The 9,872-nt window shown below is 40.5% G+C and overlaps 2 protein-coding genes across 8 annotated transcripts in view; one reads left to right on the top strand and one right to left on the bottom strand.

The window, feature by feature from the left end:
* The window catches only part of eva1ba (eva-1 homolog Ba (C. elegans)), a 95,691-nt gene that overhangs the window by 33,239 nt on the left and 52,580 nt on the right, over nucleotides 1-9,872 (top strand). The window lies entirely within an intron of this gene.
* The window catches only part of thrap3a (thyroid hormone receptor associated protein 3a), a 17,037-nt gene continuing 8,787 nt past the window's right edge, over nucleotides 1,623-9,872 (bottom strand). For all 3 annotated transcript variants that reach the window (XM_020590073.1, XM_020590070.1, XM_020590074.1), the window contains 9 exons: nucleotides 8,803-9,684; nucleotides 7,707-8,393; nucleotides 7,182-7,351; nucleotides 6,596-6,707; nucleotides 6,223-6,307; nucleotides 4,645-4,826; nucleotides 4,383-4,554; nucleotides 4,095-4,229; nucleotides 1,623-3,985 (listed from right to left, as the gene is read on the bottom strand). In XM_020590073.1, the coding sequence (XP_020445729.1) occupies nucleotides 3,746-3,985; nucleotides 4,095-4,229; nucleotides 4,383-4,554; nucleotides 4,645-4,826; nucleotides 6,223-6,307; nucleotides 6,596-6,707; nucleotides 7,182-7,351; nucleotides 7,707-8,393; nucleotides 8,803-9,684 (2,665 nt within the window). In that variant the 3' untranslated portion in view covers nucleotides 1,623-3,745. The remainder of the gene's footprint in view (nucleotides 3,986-4,094; nucleotides 4,230-4,382; nucleotides 4,555-4,644; nucleotides 4,827-6,222; nucleotides 6,308-6,595; nucleotides 6,708-7,181; nucleotides 7,352-7,706; nucleotides 8,394-8,802; nucleotides 9,685-9,872) is intronic.

Raw genomic sequence — 9,872 nt, 5'->3', positions numbered from 1 at the left:
CAGCAGTGTCATCCGTGTATGTGGCTGATGATCATAAACCTTCCACCGCCAAGCCGAGAAAAACTCTTCAATTGGGTTCAGGAATGGGGAGTAGGGTGGAAGGAATTCAATCAGCATCCTGCGGTGGTGGACAAACCACTGCCTGATGTTGTCAGAGCGATGGAAACTGACATTATCACAAATTACTACATACTTTGGTACATCATCTTGATTGAGGTCCCTCTCCTCTTCAGGAATGACATTTCTATAGAGATTGTCTAAGAATGTAAGGAGATGCTGTGTGTTGTACGGTCCCATAATAGGAATATGAGCTAGCACACCTTGGTCTGACATAGCAGCACACATAGTGATGTTTCCTCCCCGTTGGCCTGGGACATCAACAGTAGCTCTCTGGCCGATTAGATTTCTACCACGCCTTCTGCCTTTGGCCAGGTTGAAGCCAGCCTCATCCAAGTATATGAAGTTGTGAGGTGGTTCTCTTCGTTAACGAAGGTGAAGACTCACCTGAGAGCAATTTCTCAATTCTGGACATATTTCTTAGCAAACATCTACTCACACTTTGTAGAAATCTGTACAGACATACAATTCTGAGAACATGTTCACTCATTTTGATAGTACAGACTTCCAACCTGAAAAAAAGACTAATTGGTTTGGTGGTTGTGACATTTCAGCTGAGAACCAGGACAAGTTATTTTGCACAGCTGGACAAAAGCAACAAGAATTGTCAAAAACAGCTGACAGATGTACAGAACCATTTGCATGTTGTCCAAAAGCAATTGCAATTTGATGAAAACAACAAGAAATTGCTGATATGATGTGAACAACTGACAACAGAATCTGACGGTTGAACGAGTAGTTCTGAGAAATGCAGTTCTGTTGTGAGAAATGAATGAAAGTGATAGAGAAAAACTGTAATCCTATCAAGTCAATATAGTGTATGAAAGGAGAATAAATATAACTTTTGTCAGTTTTCTTATTTTACAGTAGTCAAGTATCTTTGGGTGTTTGTTACTTGGAAAACACCAACTTGAGAGCCTGAGATATTGTATTGGGCCATTTTAGAAATTCTGCGTTTTGATGTACTATTGTGCGAGAATGTGTGGTGTCTTGCCTCATTTGTCTAGATTTAGTGTATCTCTCACTATGCATATGTTTAAATTGTGACCTGTGAAACTTGGCTTTATCTAACTCAGTACAGGAGATGGTAATATTTATAGTTAATGTTGTACATTACATGGTCCCTTACAGATGTAATAAGATATACCAATTTGATTATTTGAGGAAATTATTGATAATATGAATTTGCTGCAGTGTTTTGAGGAGAAAATCAGGCTGTTAACTAAAAATGTAAAAGCAGTTGGGCATTGCTTTTAGGTTCTCAAGATTGTTGTTCAGTAGAGCACAATGCTGTAGATTGCTGCAGATGGCTGTAGGTCTTGCTGTGGAGCCATTTTTTTTTCCCCATGATCTTTTCCATAAGCAGGTTAAACTGGAGGCAACTGCAATGATGGCTGGGAAGTGGTTTTTCAAATAATTACTTTTTATAAAAATTACAATAAAGACGCATCAAAGCCATGATGAAGGAAATCAGTGTCTCTTTAATTTACAGTCTAAGAAAAGACAGTAACAACACCTATTTGAAAAAGCTATTTTTCATAAGCAGGTAACCTTCAAACAATTAAACATGAATCTAAAACGATAGGCCTGTACTGTACAAATAAGACCAGGGCATCCAGAGCAAGGCACACAAATTCTCATTCAGTTGCATGAGCTATTAATCAAAGATTATTAATCAGAGATGAGACTAATCCTAGACTTAAGAAGAACAATCACAAAAAATGTGAACTGAAAAAACATTTATGATCCTCACCAGATAAACTTGTTTCTGTTACAAACTAAACAATTGCTAATTTTCAACCTGTTTTATCAGTGTTGACACAGTTGCACTCAATTTACATAAATGATTAAATCATCCTTGCATGAAGAAAAGTTTGCAATCAGCAGATGAAAATCACATCAAAATCTACAGGAAAGGAAAAACCTAATTCATTATCCTGCCTAGGCAGGTACAAAGACTAAGATGAATATCTCTGGAGCAAAATAAATCACTATCAGTATTATACATTGATAAGTGTTATCCAATCTCAAGAGTAGAAATCAGAAAGCGAAATGTTTCATGAACATGTAAAATGGTACTATATAGGTAGTTAAAAATCTCATGCCGCCAGCTAGTATTGTAGATCATGATGATGACTGATTGTACAGTTACGGACTGCATGACTTAACCTATGACTCCATACAATTTGGTCCCGTTGTCATAGCAGGGTCATTTGTGGTGTGCAGAATTATTTAAATGGTGATGTTTTCATGTCAAAATAAACTACAGTGTTACAGTGTTGTCATTTTTAATTAAACAAGACACAGTTCAAAACAATGTTTTTACCTCATAGTTATGGTAATTGGAGTAAATTTTAATTTATTCACCTATAAAGTGACTTATCTAGTAGTCTACTCTGACTCAGAAGACATTTCTACATTTGTATAAGGCACAATCTGGTTTTTATTACAATGTAATGTTCTCTTGCTGCTAAAAGTACAGGACCCTTCAAGGAGCTATTCTACAATCACATCAATGAGCAAAGTGTAAATATTACCAGAATGCTGCAATAAAGAATTCAATTTACAATGAAGCAAAGAAACATAACAAAAACTTTCATGAGAACACAACAATTCATTGTGAAACAGTGCTTCTACTGGTAACAAGCTGTATCCTGATGTAGGAAAAGCAAGAAGAAGTCTTCACCATAGACGAACATATACACTGTAGGGTTTTGTCCCTGTCCTCTGATAACCTGTACCCTCTGCAGCTTGATTTCCTCCTTTAGCTTGAGGGTTTAACCTGAGTGCATTGAAACACAGTGAGGTTACGGTGGGGTGAGGGTTTTGCAGGGGGAGTGTCACATAAACATGTACCATATAGCCACATTGTGACGAGTCGAAATGAACAGTCTCATTCACGTTTCCAACCCGTGAGTTTTGGTTTTGTTTTAGCCAGCCATGCTGCTAACATACTCTACGTTAGCACCAATTTCTACCGCCGGTGGGTCGGCATGGATTGAAAAAAACAAACAAAAACAAAACTGTTTAACACCCAATAACTAGCAAAAATCCATGGGGTGTCATTATGGTGCATTTATAACTATGGCTAAAAACTGAGAATGAATTTCAGTGAATGCTCATGATAAACAAAAGTCATCTTCCTGTGGGCATCCCCCATTACCCCATTACATTATGTGATTGGTCAACGCAACATCTTGCTGATGATGTTACTGTGCATTGTTGAAAAAGCTGATCCAACTTTTTTTTGTCGCACGAGGCTGCGTCGCTTTGCCAGAGCCCCCTGTGGGGAGGTCTGTATTGTTTCACACCTTCTGAAACTCATTCTGATCACACCCTTACTCCTGCCATAATTACTATAGCCATTAGAGGTTGCCTAACAATTAACCATGGGTCATGATAAGCTGTTTGCACAGACAACCCATTGAGTTTTTTTTTTTATTAAGAGAAGGACACCATCAGGCAATGGTTGTCGAGTCAAAGTGAGCATCCTGTGCTAAAATCTAAACCTAAAAGCTGAACAGAACATTTATTCTGCATTTATTGATCCATTTGGTGGATTAAAATCACCGAGTCAGATCTAAGAAAAACTAAGAAAATTAAGATTTACAGCAGACCGTTTCCCTGCTCAACTATTCACTTCATCAATTTCTCCCTCTTCACGGTCCTGTTCTGCATTTTCATCTTGGATGCCAACTTGCTCGCCATTGAGCTGGAACTTGTCATGGGCCCATTTGGGGCTACTGGTGTTGGAGCCCCCAGTGGCTTTGCAAGTGATGAATCGTGCCCTTCCACGCAGGAAGCTTCCCCGTCCCCACCCTCGATTGTCCACCCACTTGCACTCTGCCTCAGAATCTCTGTCGTCATGCTGGGAGAAGCAAGGAAAAAGGATGGAGGTGTGTCAAGACAACAAGTGTCAAAGTACAAACCTGAGCTAGATTACTAGCATGTGGAAGCATTGAAGAAGAAAGCCCTACCAGGTAGTATTTTTTGCTCTTGGGTGTGTACTCTGGGTCCCAGTCGTCACTTTTTGGGATTACTGCCATGCTCACGGGGTTACTGTTTCCATGACAGTTCCCTCTGTTCCAGCCCCTTCCATGAATTTGTAATTGCTGTAATTAGAAAAAAAGCAAAGTAACTGACACAAAGCAAGTTGTTGGAGTCAAATGTACATTGTAACCAGGCAAGCTATTTCTCCAAACTACACTCCTCCCAGAGAATCCCTTTTAAAACACCACCAATCCAATAACATTAAATAAACATACAAGTCCTCCATGTGGCTTTCCTCTGTCGGATCCTGGTGACGCTCTTTCATCCAGTCGCGCCCTGTTAAAGCCTTCATCATTGGAATCAGACTTGACATGAGACAAATCTTTTTGGGACTCGGACTCAGAAGATGAGGATGAACTTGAGCGAGAGCGCTTCTTCTTACTTTTCCTAAAAGGAGAAATGATACATGCTCAATCCTTCATGCCCAGCTGTTTATAACAAACTATTCAACATATTTGTAGACATAATTACACTTACTTTGATCTTTTGTGGCTTTTGGCGTACCGTTCCACAGATCTCTCTCTACTAGGATCTGGAGAAACTCCCATATTTCTCTCCTGATCCTGATTATAACCTCTTTCATGGGTGGAATATTTTTTACGGCGCTCAATGTCCAAACGGAGATCTGTTGAGTCACCCTTCATCTTTTCCCCACCGTCCTGAGCAAAACAAAATAGAACACAGCGTCGTGGACAAACTTTGGATTAGCACTTAGATGCTATCACTTTGCCCAGCCAAGCTGGTTTGTATTTTAAATAGTGAAGTCCATGGGAAAGTGGGGAAAACCCAAGTAATAGCCAGCTGGCATTAATAGAACCAAGCCATTCTGGAGTGAATTTTCCAGTGCAGGGCCAAACCAGTAGTTTTGCATGTTTTGTGTACTACCTAAAAATTGAAACCATTCATCAAAACATATGTTTTTATGACTGATTTTTCTGCTTTCAGGGAAGCTATTTCATATGGTATGAAAATCAAGTTGAAAAGACCTACTTAAGCTAGGCGATCCAACCCTCTAAACAAGTCAGCTTTATTTTGTCAGAGTTGCATTATTGCATGGCCAGCCATCAGAAGGGTGTTTTGAAAACCACCTCAGTGGTGTGTTTCAGTGCTCGTGGAACATGCCAAGACATGACAAGAATCTGAGATGTGAAGAACCCACTACTCAGGGGCAACAAAGAGCACAAACATATTTCACATCATCCTTGGTCAGATGTCAGCAGCTGATTCCCACATTTTACACACGTGAAGGCTGCACTGAGGTGCTTCAAGTAACGGTCTGAAAGCAAGTGGTTTCACCAACCCCAAGTCTCTGAATGCTGACTGTGGGGGATTTCCTATTTAAAACAAGTTTCATGCCACTGTAAGTTGATTACCATACCATACTGATACCATCAGCTGTCAGCAATAACTGCATGGATGGTGGGAAACCAATCTAGAACCTTTGACTTATGCTTTGGGAAATAGTTTGTGGTAAATAGGCATTTGACTAGGACATGCAAAACCACCAGTATGGTTCTTAGAAAATGGTGAAGAACAAGAAGGTACAATCGTTCATGCTTATTTGAGCTTACATAATTTAACATTGTTTTTAGTAGTATTTATGTTTCATGTTCACAAATGCTTGACCATATATGTCCATGCACAACAATAAAGAAATACTGTTGAGGGTTTTATTTAGAAAGTGAAGCATTAAAATATAAGCACAGGTGCATGAAGTGCTTGCTGTTGCTTATTTCTGTTCCTTATTTTTGTAAAGAATACTTACGAAGGCAATTGCTTAGTCCTTTGAACAGCTTGGGTACAGTGGCTTCCATTTCTGACCTTATTTGATTCATTAGCCTTGGTCAGGCTTGTGCTCACAGTATAACCAATTCACCATGTGTGAAGGCGATATAACAACAAAGTGCCTTATTTTGCATTTGCATTTCTTAGACCTTAAGCATCTCCCTTCAGGGAAAGCCACAGGCTTTAAGAGTGCAGTCTAAAGGCATCTCGCTGCTCACTTGTTTGCTGTTGTTTTTCCAACATATTTCATACTGCAAAATGTTCAGTCACCTTGTGAGTGCCATCCTCTGAGCTTTTCATCGCCTCAAAAAGAAGAGTGTGTTTCATAAAAGCACTCGGTGAAATATCAATTCTCCTGCAAGAAAAAAGTAAAAAAAAAGACAATTAGACATGTACTGTAGTATGGTAACCAGAGTACAGGTGCCAACACAACAAACTGTGAGCTACATTGAATTGCAAAGACGACGCAAAACAGAAAAAGGAAAAGGGAAAAACTGGTGGCAAAGTAAAACTGACCTTCACTGAGCATGAGAACAAATTAGCCTGCTGAATTTCAGGTAGGAAAATACCTGAAAGCTGTTAAAAGAAGAGGTGAAGCCACAGAACACTGAAGGTGAGAGGATCACTGAATAGGCAACTCTACCTGTGTATCTCTGGGCTTTTTCTTGGCTTCATCATTTCCTTCTCTGCAGCTCGTCTTTGGTACATGGTGAATCGCTCGTTTAGAGTCGTGCCAGGAGAAGCAAAGTGCTGAGCTGTAAGGATTAACAATAAGAAATGGATTTTATTAGACATTTCAGACCATAAAGCGCATCAGTGAGGACTGCTCTGTGGCAGTATGAGCAGCATCAATGTGATAAAGTTCCCTGGTGTGTCAAGTATTAGTTCACCAAATACAGACATACCTCTACAGGTACTGTGTCCATAAACAGTTTCCTAGTTTGATATTCCAGAAAATATACTCCATATTGCCACCCTTACTGTTATGTTTTACATTCCTCTCAATACAAAACGCCGCTTTTTCAGAAAAAAATGCAATTGTGATGTACTTTCTCTGATTTGAAGGTTAGTATGAGTATATGTTGAGTAACTTTAATGCTCAAAGCCAATACAATATGGCCTGTGATTCTGAAAAATAGATGCTTTCCTTTACTAAAAAAAACTTGTTCATATTACACTCATTTAAATTGCAAACAGTATATCAAACGGCTTAGACACAGAGGACTCGCCTTTAATGTGGTGAACGATGGAGACGATGTGTTGAGCAAACAGCTCAGAGGGACTCCTTTGAACTGGAGCAGCCTGAACATGTTGAAAGATGGCACGGAACTCTTGATCCTTTGAGGACTGCACAAGGTCCTGAGACAACTGTCGCTCTTCTGCTAAAATGTCTGAAGAGCTGAAAAGACAACAATGTCTTATTGTTCTTTTAAAAAGGGCTAAAATGTTGTCCTCGAATCAGATAAAACAATTGTATCCACTCCAGAATGTGGTGGAAAAAGGAGTGGCCCAGGGCAGCCAATAGGGGGCTGGGCCACAGGGACTGCAGGAAGATAATGTAAACAAGGAAACCACCTGATGTGAGTGGGGTCAGATAAATGCTCAGCCCTCCACACAGACAGGTGCTTCCTGAGTCTTGCTCTCTCAATCAGTTGAGCTTCGCTGACCTCCTCACTTGCTTTTCTTTTTTTTTTTTTTTTTTTTAAATCACATCATTAGCCCTGAAAAAATCATTCAGCTGTTATGATGCTCACCTTATCAGGCTATCTCCAAGGAAATCCATTCTGACGTTAAATTTTGTTTCCTGTTTTCTTGAGGACATGAGAGGCGAGTCCTCTCCCCTGTCCATAAACTTCTCTCTGTCAGAGCTCCTCTTTGGTGGTGGTGTAGGAGAGGAGGTTGAGGGAGAGTTTGCCCTCTTCTTGGCTTTACAACTCATGTCTGGGGACAGTTCCTCAAACTTTCCTGCTAACTCCCTCTTGCTGAGAACAACTGCAAAGGTTGCTGCTTTATCTTGTTTTTGACTGAGATAGATCTCCTCTGCCATGGCGTCCAGGTCACTGTTACTACCTGTGGCTACCTGTGAATAGGTTGCATTCTGCCATTTGCCAAACAGTTCTTGGGCTGAGTGGGTGACCTTGCTCTTTGGTTTACAGGACTCGTCCCCATTGTGCCAGTCTTTGTGAAGTGACTTTGGATGAGGCTTGATGATGATTTCCATCTCTTGCTCCCCATCAGCAGGCAGGAAAGGAGATTTTTTCAAAAAGCTGTTCAGAGACACTTCATCAATGTCTTCTTTGAGCTTTCTTGACATTCTTTTAGAGTTAACTGCTGATGTTTGACTATTTGCTTTCCTCTGCTCCATATCCACACCATTTGCTTCTGTGTTCTTTGCATTTTCCCAAGCAGATTTAGCTTTTTTATTTTGCTCCTCCAAAAACCTAAACAATGACAAAGAGATGAAGACCTGCGTCTGATTGGGCATGCCACTTCAAACAGCTGCAGAAATTAAATGGTGAGTAAGCTGATTGTCACAGATTATTGCATTACAACCTCTACAAATATGATTTTAAAGCAGAAATGTCAGATAAGCCACAACTATCAAAATAAACACTCAAACTGAAATTTGAGTGAAAAACAATGCTGTTTAGAGGGATTAGGCATCCCTCTAAATCCCTGACTCGTATGTTAGTTTGTTATAACAACCCAAAGTTCACAAAGCCTAGGAAATGTCAAAATTAGTGTTATCAAAAGAAAAAAAAAAACATTAAAAATATTGTTAACTTGGTATCTGTACATCTACAAAGCTTGTTGGAAAGTGTTTTTAAAAAACAAAAAAATCAGCCTTACTTTCTGAAGGCAATGGAGATTGCCGTTTTATCTCCATTCAGGAATTCCTCACTGGAGAAGTCAAAGCTGAGAAGCATTGGGTCGAGACCTTCATTTGAGGGTTTTTTTGTTGAGGGTGAATTACACAGAATCTGCCAGGAGGGGGCGCCATTGCTCGTGTCATTTGTGTTTACAGGAGCAGGACTAGACTGGTTAGTAGGTTGGCTGTTCTGACCAACAGTAACAGCAGAATTTGCCAGAGGGCTGATTTTCTTTGGACTGCTATTGCATTCTGTCGGGCCCTGCCAGTTTCCCCCAGTTTTCCCACTGCCTGTAAATTCTTCAACATCACCTTCCAACACCCCAGCAAGCTCCACTGACTCCCCATCTCCCCCTCCTTCCTTCTGGGCCTCCTTTGAGACTGAGTGCTCCACTTTCACATCTTTGCAGTTTTGGCTACTCAACAATAAGTCTGGCCTGCATTTAGGAGAGGAGTGTGAGGAGGAGGAAGAACGCTGAGAGTGTCTGGACAACAGTGAGGAGGACCTGTCAGACTGGTGAGAGCGACCGTGAGGGGAACTTCCTGAGCGTCTCTGGAGGCTGTGCGATTGCCCTTGTGAATTATTTTGCTGCTGTTGGTACTGCTGTTGATACTGTTTTTGATTGTACTGATTGTACTGCTTGAAATTCTTCCAGTTGGGGCGGAAGTTGTTATTGTTGTAGCCCCTTCCACCACGCTGGTAGCGCCCACGTGGGAAATAGCCCCACCCTCGGCCCCTGTCCGGCCTCCGGAAGCCGCGGTGGTAACCCCGGAACTCCCGGTCGTTCTGGTATCCTCTGAAATATTTCTTGTCCCGATTATAAGATGGAGAATGAGATCTTGACCGTGACCGAGACCTAGAGCTATAAAAAAAAATAAAAAAGGCAACAAAAGCACAAAATTAACTTATAAAAAGAAAACAGTCATATATGTGTGTGTGTGTGTGTGTGTGTGTATATATGTGTGTGTGTATATATATGTGTGTGTGTGTATATATATGTGTGTGTGTGTATATATATGTGTGTGTGTGTGTGTGTATATATGTGTGTGT

The sequence above is a fragment of the Monopterus albus genome, unplaced genomic scaffold, assembly GCF_001952655.1.
Source record: "Monopterus albus unplaced genomic scaffold, M_albus_1.0 scaffold11.1, whole genome shotgun sequence".
NCBI lineage: Eukaryota > Metazoa > Chordata > Actinopteri > Synbranchiformes > Synbranchidae > Monopterus > Monopterus albus.
Note: the sequence above shows the minus strand (reverse complement) of the source record. Positions and strands in the feature narration are given on the sequence as shown.